This window comes from Botryllus schlosseri, chromosome 3 (assembly GCF_051294905.1).
Source record: "Botryllus schlosseri isolate E-star chromosome 3, Bs_hap1, whole genome shotgun sequence".
Classification (NCBI taxonomy): domain Eukaryota; kingdom Metazoa; phylum Chordata; class Ascidiacea; order Stolidobranchia; family Styelidae; genus Botryllus; species Botryllus schlosseri.
The window spans coordinates 19,529,398-19,548,970 of record NC_137238.1 but is presented as its reverse complement, the minus strand read 5'-3'; the positions used below and the strand labels follow the sequence as shown (position 1 = coordinate 19,548,970).

Below are 19,573 nucleotides of genomic sequence, written 5' to 3'. Positions count from 1 at the left end.
ATTTCTATCTTTACGTCACTATAGGTAAAGACAGGACCATAGCCTAACTGCCACACGCCAAACCCCCAATGGGAGGTCGAACGGGACATAAAATTATTTCGTGAACTAGCATAAATTATAGAGTATTGTTTCAAATTTCATGCATCTTTTTCAAAAAATTTTCACTCTAGGCGTGATTTCATGCTGCCAAATATCTTGATGTTTGGGCACGCATCCCCAAGAAAAAAATGCGCAAGATCTATAGAAATGGGCATTGGGCGTATATGCGTTGGCTATTACTGCGCCACGACGCACCAAGACATATTAAGTTTTAGGACATCTAACACGCGACTCCAAGAAGTGTGTCAGAACGATCGGCAGCGAGAAAACCTTGGCCGAACAGGACTGCCCTTATGATGACCGAAAACTTCGTTACATATACTAAATACTGCCTTGGCAATCTGAACCTCACGAGACAGGGAAAAATTATATTCCAGTGAAGAGATAGCCTACCAGTTTGAAATCGTGTGCGTCTTTTAGTTTAGAAGCCTACGTTTGGGCGATTCGTCATGAGGTCACGTAATAACTAATAACATGATCATCAACAGACAAGGCAGAGCTATACAGTCTAACCTACTTGCATTATTAAAATAAGTAGGTCGAGAAACATCTCACGCAGCGTAATCGCCTCTCAAGCTCAACCGAACCTCCCCTCCTTGAAATCGAACCATTCCATTCATAAACGAGCCTGCATCAATAAGTCACTGCGGCAATATCTGAAAATAGAACAGCTTATCGAAGCACAGTTGTACTATAGAAATTAATTTCTATAGTTGTACCAATTTGTAGGATTTTACAGTAATTCGGTTCATATCCCCAGCATCGATCGACTAACCACGTTTTCTGCGACAGCGGAATGATGTCGGAGAGTATAGAGCCACTCAGGGAGCGATATCTATGGTAAATATCAGGTGAGGTAAACAAAAGAACGATGAACTAGGTGCCTTATTCGTCGGGAATGACCCTGGTAACAATATAGCACAACAGTTTTTCCACGCCTCTCTGAAAATATAAAGGTATGATCAACCATCTGCGACAAATGACAAGACAATGGCTCAAGATAATTGCACATTAACCGTTAATTGGCGTCCGTGAAACCGACTCTTAATCGCATTTCTTCGAACTCCGAACAAAAGCGACTCTTCCGTCAACCAATCAAAGCTCACGCTGGATATATGCCACTAAATTCAAGATCACAGTAGCAAAATCGGCGCGTATGATTGTGAATCGCAGTATGAAACCGGCGTGGACAATGAACACGCTGATGAAATTAAGCTGGATATCATAGCGGCATCTGAAAGCTCTAGAAATTTAGGTCAACATGCTGGTGCTTTCGCTTTGTACGTCGTCGTTTACTCTCTCACAGGTGTAGTACATTATTTGCTTATTCCATTGTAGAGCTTCTTGGAGGTACAGAACTTCAATATACAATTGTGCATAATTTAGGGCTAAGATGAATGGTGAAGATTACTATTCGCTGGGGGCACTGGTGGCTTTTGGGGGGGCGAGGTGGGAGGTCGCCCCGGGCCCCCTGGTCGACCCCCCCCTATTTTGATTATGCGATTTTTTCAAGGATAATAACGAATAAACATGCAAATACGTGTACCAAGCAAGAATATATGATTCCGTACAGATGTTTCAATCATCATCAAGTCTCTGCATTTGTTAGAAAAGTCCCGTATCCCGATAATTCCCACGTCTCTGCATGCGGTAGAATTACTTAGTTTCGATGTAGTCTATCCTTGCACACATGCAACAATAGACATGGCCGAATCCAGCACCTGGCCAAACCTTGCCGGGGTAAAATATAGATTATAATAACAGATGCGAAAGGGGGTCTCGGGGGTGGAGCCCCCCCAGAAGTTACGGTTGGATACATAATGGGGCCCCCCGGTAAGTCTCGCCCAGGCTCCCTCCGTTCGTCTGGCCACCACTGGCTGCAGGACATGGGTCAGTTCTCATTTGTTCCGCGTTTATTTGGCGAGCATGGTACACACCTCTTTAGTTGCTTGCTGCACAGCGAATATATGATCATAAAAAGACAAGGCAGAACTATAATGTATAGCTCACATACATAATTAAACTAAGTAGGACGAGAAACATCTCACGCAGCGTAATTGCCTCTCAATCGAACCTTCGCTCCTCGAAATCGAACCATTCCATTCACAAACGAGCCTGCATCATCAAGTCACAGCGAGAATATCTGTATAGAACAGTTTATCGCAGCGAAGCACAGTTGTCCCATTTTGTAGGATTTAACAGTAGGCTAATTCGGTTCATATCACCAGCATCGATCGATTAACCACGATTTCTGCGACAGCGGAATGATGTCGGAGAGAAAAGCGCCACGAGGGAGCGATATCAATGGTAACTTCGAGGTGAGGTAAACAAAAGAACGGTGAACGAGGTGCCTTAGTAGGGAATGACCCTGGTAACCATCATTGTAAATTCTCGCATCGCCGGAGTCGTTCGCTGTTCAGAGGCAAAGGCCTTCATAAGATTAGTTATTTATTTCGATTTACGCGATGTAACTATAGGGATAACCTAGAAGAAGATATTTAATGTAGCCCACGCTGCGGCCTGCAGTCGTATGCATGTCGATTGTCGAGTTCTTCCCGATTGAACTGAATGAACTCTGAACTGGGGAGTTTTGGCGCTGTTGTGTATCGCAATAGCATAAACTTATGGAATAGAACATAGGATGTTCAGGTCATTGTAGTTACGCGACTACAGTAATAATATACTGCTTGCCTACTAAGGCTACTACGACGCATAGACTACGGTACATACGTGTTACAAAAAAAACTATTTCTATAGTGTTAGTTGAGTACTGTACTTCTTCGCAAACGCTCGGATACTTCAGTGACTGGCTGATCGCTCATCGCTATGAGCCTGCCGCTGTCGCATAAGGATTCATTTGTTATCAAATCGCAAACTGTGGACACTCTGAAAGAAAAACTATTGGAGATACACAATGACTACAATGTCGAACTTGTTCAACAATTCGACCCAAATACCGAAAGTGGCGGAGTTCAATGGGTGGTAATTAAAGGCAGAAGCGCTGAAGACGTCGAGAAAGCCAAAGTTTGTTATCTTATATTTGTGATTCGTAAAATTAACATACGAAATATCGGCTATAGCCTATAGTGCAATCGTCGTTAGTATAAATTTATTACATTATATTAGTATAAATTATTACACTGTATAATAAAGGAATTGAACTGTGTTGGGTGAGGTGGCGGTTTTATGAGAATGGAACTGATGTCCGAATAATTAATATTCCATTTATAAACTTTGCGTAACAATCAAATGAAGGATTTTAAGGAGAATCTAAGTAGAGTTGACATCAATTTGTTATACTAGGCAATTGTTATCTAATGAGGACTGTAAGTAAGTTACAATATCCAATATGATATGAATAATCAGAATAACGTATCGTTTAATATCTCAACCTAATGTCAATCTGTTTTGTTGCAGGCGATAATCTTAGCAATCTGCAATCCTACAGCAAAGCAACGGATACTGATTCGGGGATTCCCAATCTTCATATTCAATGCTTTTGGGGTACGCTGTTACTTATCTCATGAAATGTATATTACAAGTTATACACACGATTAATTAGAGCTAGCGTATGAAAACAGTGGTTCTCAACCCTTTGGCTTGTGGTCCGGGGTTATTTCAAAGGATATTTGCAACCGGGTAAATTTTTGAAAATCAGAATCGACCCTTAATGTAATTACAAGAAAAGTATGCAATGACTCAAAACAAAGAATTGGAACCTTATTGTAGGCCTAATGAAAAAATTTCTTGTTAGATTGTAGATTTTGTTATACTGTTACTAAATTGCATCCCTATGTTCAATTTTGTCAAATCAAAAAAACTCTATTTAGCTCGAAGACATTACTGGTCTTAAAGGAGTTGTCGGATACATTTAAAAAGTTTCGTACACTTACAGGATTGAGGATTGGGATGTAGGATATGTCAAAAGTTGTCCATTACCTCAATATCATGTCAGAAACCTTTCTGAATCGGTTTGAAATTTTGTATTTTATTCAAACCTTCGGCATTGTGTATTTTGCAATTGAAAACCACTGCAATAAAATGATGTCTAAGGAGAATGAAAGATTAACGCAGGTTCCCTATGTGTTCTATGTAAAATAATTGGCGATGACTTGTAAAATTGAAAATGCTTCTTTTCTGTGTATAGAAAATGACTTTTCTCTCTCGTATGCAAATGTTTGCTTTCGTAGTTCGTAACTTTACAACACTCGTGTTCACAGTCAAAAATCAAGCGTGTGCTTCAACGAAAGTTCGGTGCCTTGCTGCTGCTGTCCGATGATGGTTTCATCAACATACACGGAGAAGAGCTCGGCGTGGCTTTGATGTATTCGAAGATACATAGCCTCTCCACTCTCAGCGAAAAACGTACCGCCGAGGTTTGTGATTAGGGCTGCACATAATAATGCGAGTACTTGGAAGTGGAATTGGGCTTAAATTGTAGTGATTCGAGTCTAGTACGGTAGTGCAAGACAATTTTTTCCGAGTTACGAAATTCTAAACTCCTTGCCACTGAGAGCAATTTCATCAATAAGTATAGCTTAGATACATTCTATCCGCCTTGGAAACCTCGAAACCGTGATGCAAGAACACATAAACCAATCTTGGTAAATTAGTTCAAGGGGAAATCTCCTTTGTAAGAATTTATTTATGTTAAGCCATTCCTTTGAGACCACCTCTCATAAGTAGGACTCTCCTATTTTTGGGCGGGGCGTAGGCGTTGGTCATCATGTGATTCCACTCTTTTATGACGCAACCTATGGTATGGTATAGAGCTGCCTTGGCTGTCATTTATTGTTGTTTTAATAACATTCATAAAGAAATACATCTAATTTGGATTTCTTTGTACGCTTATACAATGATATTGCTTCAGCTGATGGTTGCTGGTATTGAACCAATATTACATTCATGGTTGTTAACCTGACATTCGGGATGGTGTGAACGTGAGGTTCACGTTCGCGTTCTCTGTGTGAACCTCGGAAATTTAGAGGTTATTGTTCACAAACGAACCTTGGTAGGTTCTGCACAGTGAACCTTCTTCATATATTACAATTTTTCACTTCATCATAGCATCTTTGGTTCAAATTCTATGCGTTTTAACTATAGGACCACTCTATGCATGGCGCTGGAAGCATAAAAAATCATCACTAAACGAGCATGCACATTGCCAATCTTGAAAAATTTTACTCGTTAATGTTTGAATGTTCGTGAATGTTTAGTAACTCTCTGCTGTGAGCTTGACCCGCATCAAGAATGAAATACACCACATTTAGTAGACAGCGAATGATGCTTGTTCAACCAATCAATGCAATTTGTATAATGAATACATCGTTGTCTAATGTGAAAAAATCTAACAGGTGTACGGGATCCATCTTGATTTGATATGTTTATTGTATCATAACATCCAAACTCGTGCGATTAGGGTGTTGGCTACTGTATAACGTGTTGATGGGGTAATATCGGTAGCAAGTATAGAAACCAGTTCACACGTTGCTCAATATCTATGTAGCAATAGTGAGACTCCAAATACATTGTCCGGTCTGGCCTGGACCGTTAAGACGTAAGCTTATATTCCCTTGCAATCCTCGTCGAAATTGTTGGCAAAGCGACGGAAGATATTGATTTTTTGGGATTATTATATCATTTGATTGCCACAGTTGACACATTTGGTGATGTTTAAATATTCAGCATGTACTTCAGCAATGTGGCATTATGTGGCCAGAGTCGTCGCTAGATATTTTGTATGTCACTTTGCTGAAATGTAAGGTTAGAATCAGCAATATGACATCACGTGACGTCATAGGTTCGCGTTCACACGAATAGATTATTGTACAATAATTTATCAATCCAGTTCCTTCATCTCCAGGATATTGAGCTTCTGAATTATGTAAATGAGAAGGTATGGCACTTGGGTACTGGCACTAATTGTATGGGTTGCATTGTATGACTGGGTTGGCGTTGGCAATGGACACCTTTCAGCAGCATATCTATTGATGTCACCACTTTTTCTTTGTCCCTTTTTATCTCAAAATCCCCAGCACGTCATAGAAAAACACTGATTGCCAGTGCCCATGTATAGGGTAACTATGCTGGTCGCGGCTTTTTCTCAGAGCCTGACTTGGATCTGAATGAACGGTTGATAATATACTTGTAATTGACGAGTATATTCATATCGAAATGAACCCGACTATTTTCGGCTTACACTCATCAGGGGTAATCGTCAACAACCGTCGACAAGATAGCGTAATGGTGAAGCGTCCGACTTCTTGATCGGTAGGTCACTTCGGTTCGATTCCCGGCCGGGTCAGACCAAAGACCTGATTAGAATCACTGATATCCATGACTTCCCCGCTTGCCGCTCATGCATTACCGTGATAGCATGGAGGGGTGTTGGTGGTGCAAGACTTGAAAAGCCGCACAAGGCTATATCTGCACCTTACTTGTTCAGCGGCATATGCACATCGTCATGCACTCATGGTATGCATATGCACAGATCATTTGTATGTATATCATGAGTCGGTGTATATGCTGCAAAAAATCAAGGACAAAATAAACGACTTCCTTTCCTTGGTAGAGATTTGGAAATAACATTGTATATCAACTCACAATAATATGACGTCACTGGCATGAAATTTCAAAAATCAGGCCGAAGAGACCGGGATAGCTGAGTCTCCTACCACGATTGTTGACATACAATGTTTTTTCCAATTCTCTACTAGTTGCTGACGATTAACCCTCGCGAGTGTCAGTCGAAAATATTCGGGTTCAGTTCAATGTAAGTATGTTGATCAATTGTAGGCTATATTGAAGTTCTGTACCTCCAAGGAGCTCTTCGTACTAGTAATTCCATGCACCTGGAACGTCTGTGATTTCGCTCGCCCTAAATTGATTCAAATGAGACTATTTGAATATGCACATTTTCGCTGACTGTAATTACTGATAACTATCTGATGAAAAGCCAGGTTGTGATATTATATTTGCCATTTTCATTCAATGGGAAATATCCCTTCAGCAACACTTCATAACACAGGTTGGTGATCGAATACACAGGATTGGAATACTGTATTCTGAGCATTAGGCATGAGTTGATAAACAGTAATATGCGACCCAGCATTTCATTTGTGTTCAACGTCAACCTTATTCTCACAGGAAACGCAAGCAGCCGCTCAATTTGACCGGCTAGTGCGAAAGTCCAATGACGAATACGCGGAGGAACTTTACACTCTGTCCAACGTCTTGAAAAGGGTACTATCACGATTGTTTGACTTCGTGCTATACAATTCTTCACCTGAAAAGTTAATAATTGATTGCGGGCTATTCTGGGCATTCTCTTTGTAAGCGTGTGTACTAGTTGATCAGCCAGCGTTGTAAACATTGTATCCTTTCCTGTTTTGGATTAGATTGACCTTAATTTGTAGGTCTGCACAGAGCAAATCCTGCACATCACACTGTTTCGCCAGTTACATTTACTACAGTAGCTGTTGTAATCGCACGGCTACTCAATGCATAGTTCTAGCAACAGGCAGATCCTCTATCAGATAACATCACAGTGTAACACTAACAAAGAGTACACTTATTTAATCATGACCAAGTCTGCATTTTACGTGTATGAAAAACACTCACTTCGCAAACCCGGATGCAGATCTCAGAATGAATTAAAACGGCATATAATTTGGTCACAAAAAGCGTATATAATTCTGGTATTAGAAAAATGAACTCGCACGGTGCGAACTAAATCATTAAAATCAGCTCTGACACGGATTCCAGTACTTGAATTATTCTGTCCAGCCCCAGTAACCCCACGCCATAGCCACTTAAAGATTCATGTTTTTTCATTGAAAAGTTTTGAATTGATCCAAATAATCCAATTCAAAGTCATACAATATGGCACCTAAACGATCTCGCCTTTTCAGAGTTTTCCAGCATTGAAACGTCTCGGTGTTCTAGGTACAGCTTCAGATTACTTAACCACCCGATTTGCTCTTCAGGAGTTGTTGAACATAATGGATATTCCGGTGGAGACAACTGTGGAAACACCGGTAACCAGAAATGGCGGCACAAGCACCATAACAGACGTAAGGCCAGCGGCTGGTGCAGCGTCTCTAGTGAACCTGTCTCCGGTTTCTACCCCATCCCCAGGTATAATCAGATATGCTCAGTAACCAGTTACGTATGCCCTAACGGTAACCGAAGATATTTTAGAAGATTCCGTCTATTTCTAGTTTCATTTGTCAATGTGCGTTAGTCGTGAAGATACATCTTGCAATTTGCAAAGTAGCTGCCTCGAATTCCTAACTCCTGAAAGTATGCAACCCCTCTGAATCTACTTTTTAAAACAACTTCCTCGTGTATTTACTACGCACTTGCCCCGCTCAAATTTCGAATTTTTCTTTGTTTAATTTTTTAAAATCTTTCTCCGTTCTAATTTACTCTATTATTTCAGAAATGGCTCGCGCCACGGCGAGCGGAGACTTGATCAATCTCTGCGACAGCGCCGAGTCGGACAGCGATAGTGAAGATGCCGAGTATGTCAGCGATGACAATACAGTCGAAGGTGACGCGCCGAACAGCAACAGACCGTACACAGGAGATCCGCCAGCGCTGCCCCCGAATTTCGCCATCAAAGATTGGATGAAGGTGCGCCACTTGTATAAATTACGTAATTGTGCAGTAGGCCTACTCGCTTTTCAAAACTAGCGAATAGAACTTGAACTACTCACTTTTCAAAACTCACAACTAGACCTACTCGTATTTCAAACCTGGCAACCAGAACTATCGTTTCAAAACACACAAGTACAATTAGTGCTACTCAAGTTTTAAAACTCCCGACTAGAATTGGAACTGCCCACTTTTCTAAACTCGCAACTAGAATTAGAACTACTCACTTTTCAACACTTGCTACTAGAGCTAGAACTAGAACTACTCACTTATCAGAACCCGCAACTAGAGCTAAAATTACCCATTCCATCTTGATCAAACCATAATCATTCTCTCACGGATATACTTCAAGAGTTTTGTTTGCGAGGTATCGTTCGGGCGATGACCGTTTTTCTTCAACTTTCAGATTCACTACGAAGGGACAAGTAATCCCGTGGACTACGTGAACAAGACCGACTTGCTGCTGCATTTTCAAAACCACTTCGACCTGCCCGATCATCCCGAACTGGCCAACACCTTCTTCGACAAGCTGGCAGTTCGGATTTTCCCTACCGACAGCAGTTATAGGTTGGGGAATTGTAATTCGTGTGTTTGGATTTGAAATTCGGATTAAATTCAGCGTTAAGATTGTAAATAAGATGAGGAATATTTTGAATTTTATATATTATGAAATGTAAAGTATATAATATATATTTTATATACTATATTATTGCGCTTTGTGATTATGCTCTGGGTTAATCACCACTTAACATATATGTCATATATGCTCATGTTCATAGCTTTGTACTACAGGCTTTGTAGGCTGAGGTACGAACAGTCGAGGTTTACAGCCTTTCACATTTGGAAATTGTATCGAAACTATAATTTTCGATGATAATTTAATTGCACTTAGTGGTAAGGAGCGCATAATTCGAAGCAATCATCCCTCACCATTCTACTGGAATCAGTAGGACGGAAACTTGATTTTGATTTGAGTGCTGGAGTCACTGTGTCCACTGTCCAGCCCTAATCCTGTGTGATGCGTCGATTTAGAAACGTCAAAACGAAGAGAACAAAAAGCAAGCACAGCAAACGCAGGCTCGTGTGCCTACGAAGGAAAACGGTCGCGCAAGATGCTATCCTACCGCAAACCTCCACGCAAAGGTCCCCTCTTCTACCCACCCCGGCGATGACTCCGTCTCTGGCTGGCCCGATACAATCCAGCACGATGAGAGAATGGAACGAGCAACGATCCATAACCCCGGTTACCACGGTGACAATTCCAGCGTCCGTTGCTAAACCCGTACACACGGTGCCCTACCAAATCACGCAGCACCACTCGAAAAGGCCGGCCGCGCAGACCGCCGTTGGAGCTACTGCTAGGGACTGGGTGGCCACGGCATCTCCACCGCAGCCAGTTCCGGTCAAGCGTACGAAGGTCCCGGTGGGTAATCAGACGCTGGCGAAACGCGTCGCTAATATGACCAACGAGCAGCTGGTGTCCAGGCAGAGGCCTCCGATTAAACCGGACTTGAGGCCGGTCGTTATTGACGGCAGCAATGTGGCTATCACGTGAGTCATTTTGAGTTTGTACCGCTTATAAGCAAGGTAGCCATCTTATGGATCAAGAACGATGAAACTTTATGTCGCCTATCCACGAAATTATGCTCAGCTGAATTTGGACACTTTGGTTCTGCTTACTTGTAACCGAATTAAGCAGAAAATCAATTGTTCGTTTCATTGCTCAGTTGCGTAAAGGCAAACCAGGCATTATAAGACCGTGCTGTTGCACTATAAATGAAATTCAGCTGCAGTAATTGGTACGTTCAGGTTAGTTGTAGTGTACGGTACTTCAATACCAAACGATTCAACCAATGCAGTATACTATAATACTGTGTAAGAAACATAGGTTTAAGAGTATGGTTATTCTTCAAACACAGTACCAAGCCATGCAGCAAGGGCAACATTATTATTGTGCCATTCCGATTTAAAAGATTGATACTATTTTACAAGCGGCCATGAGCTGACGCGACCCTATCTGAGTTTATTGTCGTTTGCTACTGCATGGAACGCCATTACTTCAGCAGAATCACTCATCTAGTGTTAATAATTACAATCAATAATCGTTGAGTGATATTTTCATCTGAACAAGACACACACAATGTACGATGCAAGACACAATGTGATGTAATGAACATATAGGAGGATGTAGAACGGCCAGTTACGGTCTCTTAAACTGATATCAACCTCGGCCTATTGCGCGATATCACAGTACATTTCGGTGTTGATCTTTAATCAGTTGCTCTTCCTTGCTCGTTCCGTTCCTTGTGAGTGGGTCCTCTCATCGGATCTTTTTCTGGGCTTTTTGTCGTCGTCAGAACAGCGACACGGGGGAAGAGTAGCCCAGACAATACCTCCGACGCGTAATTGAATTAGGGCCGCCCGAGTAGAAGGCGCTTATCGTCACCACCACGCTAACTCTCCCATCATGTTATAACGAATGAACAACAAAGCAGTGTATATTGTGCCATAACCTGACCATCGGAATTGCGAACCTCTGTCCGAATTAAGCGGAGATTTGCTTGTATTTACGGGAATATTGATGTACAATTCTTACACTTGTTCCATCCCGGAGTAACTTGCCCGAACATAGCACTGCTCTGGCCGGGTTATCCAGTGTCTGAAGTAATTGGATTCGACTGTATTTTTCAACAACCCTGCTACGCCTGTCCGACATATTGCAGCACGATAAGTAACGTGTTTTGTTCTTCTACCAGGCACGGATGCAGGTCGAGATTTTCATGCCGCGGCATCGCCCTTTGCATCCGCTATTTCCTGGAAAGGGGCCATGGCGACGTGATCTGCATGGTGCCCAACTACCGACTGGGCGGCGGGGTCAACCCGCCTGCCACCGACCACCATCTCATCAGGGCCTTGGAAGATGCCGGCTGGGTCAAGTTGACGCCTTCGCGAAAAGTCAATGGGAGGCACATTGTGTGTTATGACGACAGGTGGGGGGGGGCAGGGTTTAGCACATATGATACTTTGAAGTCAACATCCTCTTCTGCGATCCAAAGTCCAACTCAGTGCGTTTGCTGTTCAGTTTGAAGTCCAAGTCACGTTCAACTCACTTTTTTGCTGGGTGATATCGAATGACTCGCATTCATAACATCGAGCTTTTACAAACAACTTTATTTAGCAATGTGGAACTATGGCTATAAGCTATAACTGGTCACTTCATAAACTAGCCTACTGAATTTTCAAAACTGATAACTAGAACTAGAACCAGGCGCGTAGCTAGAGAGGGGGTTCTGGGGTCGAAACCCCCTACTTTTGAAATGCGAAACCCCCGTCCTTTTGAAATGACCGTTCTGACGCTAATATTCAGTTGAAATTCCATAAGTCATATTATCAGTGTTGCCGGTTGCGAGAGGCGTGTTGCCAATTAGCGAGTTTCGTATATGCACAATGTAACGCGACACGATCTCCCGCTAAGATGATTGCAAAATCAGCCCATTGATCGCCCTGCACTCGGCAATCGTTGCTGGCCTGATTTATCGCGTCTTCAACAAGCCTAGTTCCGCTGGCTTCAAGAATTGCGTCTGCGATAGGCCCTGTGCGCACTATACCATCGGTGGCCTGCACAATCGCATCTATCGTCTCGGGCCTAGCATGGTTTGGCTCTTATCTCCCAGTGGCTTGGAGACAATGCCTACAAGTATACGCTGATTAGCAATCGGGATTAAGGAGAGACATCGCGAAACTGAATGACATCGAATGTCCGCAAACATGTGCGTGTATACTAGGGTTGTTCAGATTTGAAAAATTGTCAGGAAACTTCGACCATTGTGATCCAAATGATGGTGTAGTACACAAAAACACTTTTATGAGCAATTTTGGCCATTTTCATCGTGATCTTCTATTTCCTCAAAGCCCCCAAAGATCAGAGGCCAATTCTCCTAATTATTGGGGATTCCCCAGACTGTGTTTACCTAGCTCATATTGAAAAGCGGTTCTTAGCGGTGATGATTATACCTTTAGTGGAGTTTGCAGTTGAAAATGACCGTCTATATGTGAGAAATATCAAGTTAATATACATATTTTTGACAATTGCACTGAACTACTACGTCAGGCTGACCTTCTGGAATATGTGTTGTAATCTGTAGGCCTACTACTGCAACTAGTCAGGTTGTATGAATGAAACAAATGCATGCATTTCCAGGTGGTTTTTACTTCGTGAATGTTGGTGAAAGATCAGTTAAGTAGGAATGTGATGTGCAATGTCAGTGTCTCCGCCTCAATTCCAGTTCATTTGCAAAATACTGTGTAATCACTTTCTGCCCGAAGACGGCGAAAACGCAGGACTCTCCTGTTCAAACTGTCTAAGAGGTTGCCATAGTGTGGAAGTGTGGAATATGACAAGGATATCTACGGAGTAACATTGTGAAAGCACTACAAGTTCATGATACCAGGCTTGCTCTTAAAACAAGACGAGAGTCAAGTGAGGAAGATGTATGTTTCTGAAACTCAATGAATTTATTGCGAGAACATTTTGCATAATCAAACTTATGAAGCAGATTATGGCAAAAAAATATTCAGCACGCTATAACATTTTCGTGGCTTGCGACAATTGTTATTATTGAAAATATGTTTAGAATTCCAAGTAATTTTTCATCTGTATGCTGAGGATAAGACAATATCACAGCCAATGCTTCATAGTTTGTTCCAAATCTGTCTTCTGTCAACTTTCCATCCCAGTGTATAGCAGCATGATTGGGTAGGTCTTGTTTGAATGATTCAAATATATCATGCGAAACCCAAGGCCATTAGTCGCTCTATGTCTCTTTATACTTGATCTGGATAGCACAAAGTCGTTAATATCCCATCTGCATGCATGTATGAAAGCACTAAGTAGCATAGTTGCTTGGTTATCAGTCAATTTTAGACGGTCCAGCACATCAGTAATATGTTTGTGATCTAACAAGTTTCTTGGAGCTTGATGTTTAATAAATGAAGGATATTTGATAGCAGCATCATATTTAGAGGGTCGAGTACTGGTTTCCTCCCCAGATGACGAGGACATTAAGGTGACAAATTCATCACTAAAACCTGTGCTCGCGGAGTCACAGATGCTGAAATAGGTTTGTCACTGATCTCAGTTGGAATCTGTGCCTGGCTTCTTTCAAAGATCTCATATTTTCCTGCGAGTTGTGAGCTGCGAGAATGCTGTTGGTCCTCATAAAATGAGACGTCTTCATTCTTCCAAGTGAATTGCGTCGCAATGTCCCACAACTTATCGAGTTTATCACAAAATGCTTGGCGCTTTTCCCCAACATCACCTGACCGATCCATGTTCTTTTTGGGATCATATCAAGTGTCATGAACTTTTCGCAGCATCGAAACAATGTCCTGCATTTCTCCCATAGGTATTCTTGCCATATTCCATACTTTGGCAACCTCTTTAACAGTTTGAAGAAAAAATTCCTGTGTTGTGGTATTCTTGGGGCAGTTTTCTTTCAGACATAGCAAATACTGTAGAAGCTGACGTAGAGTCAGAAACTTGGAGTGACTAATACACTCAGATAAATATCTGATCAAATAGAGACCCGACCTCGATCATGTTTTGGTGGATCCGGCACAACCTTTCCCCGCTTTTGTTCAGACATTCTTCTTCAACTAAGTTGCACTATACCATCAAATGAGATAACTTTTTATTTTACAGATGCACTAAAATTGAGACAAATATTACTCACATTACATATTACACAGCTTTCAATAACATTTACTGGCAAAAAAACTAGCTGCAAATAACTGCCTTAGTTCTCGACTTGTAACCCACCGGCGCACACTCGATGTACGGTCCATAACAAACAAGTGTCACCCGTGCAACTAATACATGCTTCCCATGAACACGATAGACAGGTTTTGAAAAAGATAACGGAGCGTCGGAGATACATCTGACATTTATAAGCCAGCAATCAAGTACAGTTTTGTAAACAGATATATTACCTGGCAATTTCCCATCTCTACACGACCGTTTTCAACGGCTAAATTCACAAATGCTACGAACTGGCTACACGGACAACACTACAGAGCAGTACTACAGGATAAGATCAAGGTAAACACTCTGGCATATCAGCTGTAGTAAGGAGAAATGGCCCCCGGATCTTTGGGGGCTTTGAGGAAATAGAAGATCACGATGAAGTTAACCAAAATTGCTCAAAAAAGTGTTTTTGTGTACTAAACCATCATTTGGATCACAATGGTCGAAGTTTCCGGACAATTTTTCAAATCTGAACAACCCTAGTGTATACATGCGTAATTGAGTTCCGCTAATACTTGAACATAACCATCAGAAGATGTGTGTCAAGGCTTGAGTTATAAAAGAGGAAAGGTTTGAACCCACCTGAAATCGGCGTCGTTGTAGTACATGTTCCATAAAACCTGGGACATTTAGACTTGCGCAAATCGTCACCGAGGCTACGTAAAGACGCGTTGATGAACGTGTGTGTCTAATTGTTCGATGCGTTAATAAGCACACGCATTTAATTGTTCACGACAGATCAGGAAGTCGCTAATTGACAGCACTTTCGGACTTCTCGACAAGCTTATCATACGCGCATATTTATCAACACGAGGAGATTGTATAATCGTCATTTACGCATGTACTTAACCCTAATGAGTCGATGCTATATTAGTACTGGTAAGTTCAAAAATAAAGCGAAACCCCTTCAATTTCTTTCAAAACCCCCTCCTTATTTTTCGGCTGGCTACGGCCTGACTAGAACTACTCAAAAAGAAACAGTAGTTAGTTGACCGTCAACTATCAAGACTGGTAGTTTGTATAAGTCTGCATAACATACCAATTTTCTTCACTCATGACAGTTTCTGGCCCAAGCTTTCAAGTGTCTACTGATACACGAAACACCGATATGGCTGTAACTTCACCATTCTTCGAAGTTATAATGAAATGCTTCTCTTGGCCGTCTGAGTCTCGAGTCATATGACTTGGTTGAGTCATACGCAATGATTCTGGTATACAAGTCGAATCATTGTCGGTATTCAAAAAATGTGTGTCAAGTCAAGTCACCAAAAAATCACAACTCCGGTCATTAGAACGCTTCCCTGAACTCGATCGCTCATTCAGGTTCATCATCCAGCTGGCCGAGAGCAACGGCGGCGTCATCGTGTCGAACGACCAGTACCGAGACATCATGGAGACCGACCCGGAGTGGAAGCCGGTCATTCAACAGCAGCTGCTGCAATTCACCCTGGTCGGGGACCTGTTTATGTTCCCCAACGACCCGCAAGGCAGACACGGACCCAGCTTGGAGAACTTTCTGAAAGTGCCGATGGAACAGTAAGTGGAATTGGCTTGGTTCACGATGTGTAGATTTTGCTTGCGCTAGTCTTTGTCCACTTCATTCAATGTCCCAGTTTTCGCGAATTCGATAATTCTATTTCTAATCTGATTTGGAAAAGACTGTGTAGTTAAATATTATAATTACAATTTAATTTGGAAAAAAAAAGTTGAATATTTTAATTACGATCTAATTTGGAAAATAGTGTGTAGGTAAATATTCTAATTACAATCTAATTCGGAAAAACCAGGTCAATATTTTAATTGCAATCTAATTTCGAAAAAACTTTGTTGTTAAAACTGTGTAGTTGAATATTCTAATTACAATCTTATTTGGAAAAAACTGTCTTGTTAAAACTGTGTGGTTAAATATTCTAATTACAATCTAATTTGGAGAAAAAAAAGTTGAATATTCTAATTAGAATCTAATTTGGAAAATACTACCGTATGTAGTTCAATATTCTAATTACAATCTAATTCGAAAAAAAACTGTGTGGATAAATATTTTGATTACAATCTAATTTCGAGAAAACTGTGTTGTTCAAACTGTGTAGTTGAATATTCTAATTACAATCTTATTTGGAAAAAACTGTTGTTAAAATTGTGTGGTTAAATATACGAATTACAATCTAATTTGGAAAAAAAATAGTTGAATATTCTAATAAGAATCTAATTTGGAAAATACTGTGTAGTTCAATATTCTAATTACAATCTAATTTGGAAAAAAACTGTAGGCAAATATGTCTACTTTCGAAAAAACAGTGTCGTTAAAACTGTGTAGTTAATATTATAATTACAATCTAATTTCGAGAAAACTGTGTTGCTAAAACTGTTTTTGTAGTTAAATATTCCATTTACAATTTAATTTGGAAACAACTGTGTAGGTAAATATTCTAATTATAATCTAATTTGGAAAACACTGTAGTTTAATATTCTAATCACAATCTTTTCAAGGTATGCCAAAAGTAATTGAAGTATAATCTTGCATTATTACCTACAACTCTCAAAGCTTTTGTCGACGACTGGTTTAAGACATTAGTCTTGCATGCTCGATAATTGCTGCCCTCATGCGACTATGTCAGACTCGGTAGCCTGCATGCTTTTCGCTATTGCATGACCTTTTCCATTATCAGAATCCGCCACTGACGATTTCTGCCACCCGCGTCGCAAGACTGGCCCCAATAGCAAGATATATACCGGACTTTCGGGCCTTGACCGCAGCTAGTGGAAAATATCAGAGATTGCAATCGCTCTGTCACTCTTTATGCGTTGATTTCGTTCTCGTTGAGTTGATGTTTTGAAAATAGTGGCAAAGAGTTGTGATCTGCGTGCTCGGCTCGATTGTGGCATGATATATGAGTATGGCTTTTGAACAAAGCACGAATAGACAGTTTCAAGGTGATATTTGTTGATAACGGCAAAATAGTATTGAGGTCTTGTGTCATGACTTGACTCGAGTCACCTTTTTCGCATGACTTGACTTGACTCGAGTCACTTAGCCAAAATGACTTGACTCGGCCTATCAGAAATGTGGATTGACTCGTGACTCGGAGCGAAATTTCAAGTCGTCAAGTCACTGTATCTTGCATATGGTCGTATTGTTCGCGAAACGCTGGTGTAACCCGTGAGAGCGACCAACCATTCAATGATCGTGCATTTTACCGAGCCTCCATTGCGCTCTCACAAATAAAGTGATTGAAGCGTACAGCTTACATTGATGTAAACTAGTATTAGAAAAATGCTGTTCTCTGCTCATACCTTAACCAAATCTCTTGTTTTATTAAAATTTAATTCGAATATAGTTTATACAGTCCTCAGCCATTGGCGCAAGCTCAAATTGTATCATATCAATTCCTAAATGGGTAATGTATTGCATCTTATCAATTCGTTCTCTACTCCCTATTTTGGCTGGGAACTATAAACTGAGGCTATGCAATTACTTACTGTTACGTAGTTTAACAGTTCTACGTATATGTCAGCGATACAGCGCTATCTTGTGTGCATATTTACCTCTATATCCGTTCATCGGTTCAGAATCAATGACCACTCAATCAGTGTTTCAGACAGCTAGTAAAATGCAATGACGTATTCATGCCTCATACTTTGAAAGGGCAAATTGACTTGAATAGTGACTTGACTCGTGACTTGACTTGACTCGAGTCACCTCCAAAAATCGAGTGACTTGACTTGACTCGAGTCACCTTCGAAAATCGATTGACTTGACTTGACTCGAGTCAAAATGTGCAATGACTCGTGACTCGAAGGTAGTGACTTGATCCCAACACTGTCACCGCCACGTGCCACCCATCTGGGTACAGCTTTTTGCATGCGTGCCGAAATCTTTTTCATTTCATGCACTGTAATCCTGCACGAAACGATTTATGTCGAAATTAATAAATGTTTCGTTCCCGCCAAATTTGTGCTTAATAAGCCCCTTCCCTTTAGGAGAAGTTTTCGAATTCAACCCGAACGCTACGCGGCAGTGCCCGGTCTGAATTCCCCACAGCGCATATCGCAGCCTCCGTGGATGAACGCGAGGCCACCACCCGTTAGTCAATGGGACCAAAGGCAACTTCCGGTGCCGCCACGCCAGGCATTGCTGAACGATCGCCAGAGCGGTTTGGTGTCTGAGATGGAGGAGATATTCCCTGAACGGAAGGGGGATTTCAAAGAACTCGTTCTCAGCAATCCTCACATTACAGACGTTACCGTTCTCTTGAATCTGTATCTGCGAATCAAAGAACGATGAGACACTGACTCAAGCTGACTTTGCACCTTTCTTCTTCATCTTGAAACACTACAGAGTAGACCGCTTAGGTCAGCCACACTGTTTTCATTCGCACGCTGCCAAGCATTGGCAAAGACGCTTTTAGCGTTGTGTTTTGAGAATTTTAACATTAACCTACCTTTGTGAGTTCGTGACGGGACAACATTATTTCTTAAGGTCGACTGTCGACCCGCAGGGGTGGTCAAAGTAATCATTGTCTGTACTCAAATAAATTTAGAAGTAATGTCCTACGTTTCTGCTCAAGTACAAGTGGAAATAGAGATTCCCGACAAAACAAAATAGTAAGTATTCAAAACTAAATTTTGTCTAAAAACTGTTAGGTAGGAGTGTAAGCGGTGTAAAACCGTATAGTAGTGCAAACTAAGCAATACCTATTTAAATATCAGGAAACAATAGAATTATTCGTTACTGGCCACCTCTGACGTGTACAGTACACCGTGTACAAAAATATTGGACTTGTACGGGAGAGGAGGCAAAGATGAAACGCTTTTCTGATATTTCAACTCCACTCGAAGAGTAGTGCTCTCTGAGCATCCATTTTGGTACCCATGGAAAGCCTGTGATCTTCACTATTCATATGTATGTTTTGAGTTATATTTAACAACCTACTCCCGGATTTCTAGGGATTCAAAAATCGTAGGTGGAACCGTCTCAACTTACCCAGGGTGAGAGTAACATGAGAAACGCTGTGT

General features: G+C 41.2%; 1 protein-coding gene across 2 annotated transcripts; it reads left to right on the top strand.

The window, feature by feature from the left end:
- The first annotated feature begins 2,809 nt into the window (after positions 1-2,809).
- Positions 2,810-19,108, top strand: LOC145435976 (uncharacterized). 2 transcript variants are annotated; one of them, XM_080313262.1, is made up of 11 exons: positions 2,810-3,123; positions 3,517-3,603; positions 4,320-4,475; positions 7,246-7,341; positions 8,085-8,235; positions 8,540-8,733; positions 9,161-9,321; positions 9,787-10,305; positions 11,511-11,744; positions 15,881-16,093; positions 17,227-17,880. In XM_080313262.1, exons 1-11 carry the CDS (start codon positions 2,926-2,928, stop codon positions 17,237-17,239), a joined length of 2,022 nt encoding a protein of 673 aa, XP_080169388.1. In that variant the 5' UTR covers positions 2,810-2,925; the 3' UTR covers positions 17,240-17,880. The 2 variants fall into 2 exon arrangements, with proteins under 2 accessions (XP_080169388.1, XP_080169387.1); XM_080313261.1 differs by lacking the exon at positions 17,227-17,880 and adding an exon at positions 18,539-19,108 and having other exon boundaries at positions 2,812-3,123.
- Positions 19,109-19,573: the final 465 nt, after the last annotated feature.

Excerpts from the sequence above, each read along its gene's own strand:
- LOC145435976 (XM_080313261.1), top strand. The coding sequence starts at position 2,926 with ATGAGCCTGCCGCTGTCGCATAAGGATTCATTTGTTATCAAATCGCAA. Across the intron at positions 3,124-3,516 it reads AAGACGTCGAGAAAGCCAAA|GCGATAATCTTAGCAATCTG; the intron begins GTTTGTTATCTT and ends GTTTTGTTGCAG. Across the intron at positions 7,342-8,084 it reads TGTCCAACGTCTTGAAAAGG|GAGTTGTTGAACATAATGGA; the intron begins GTACTATCACGA and ends TTTGCTCTTCAG.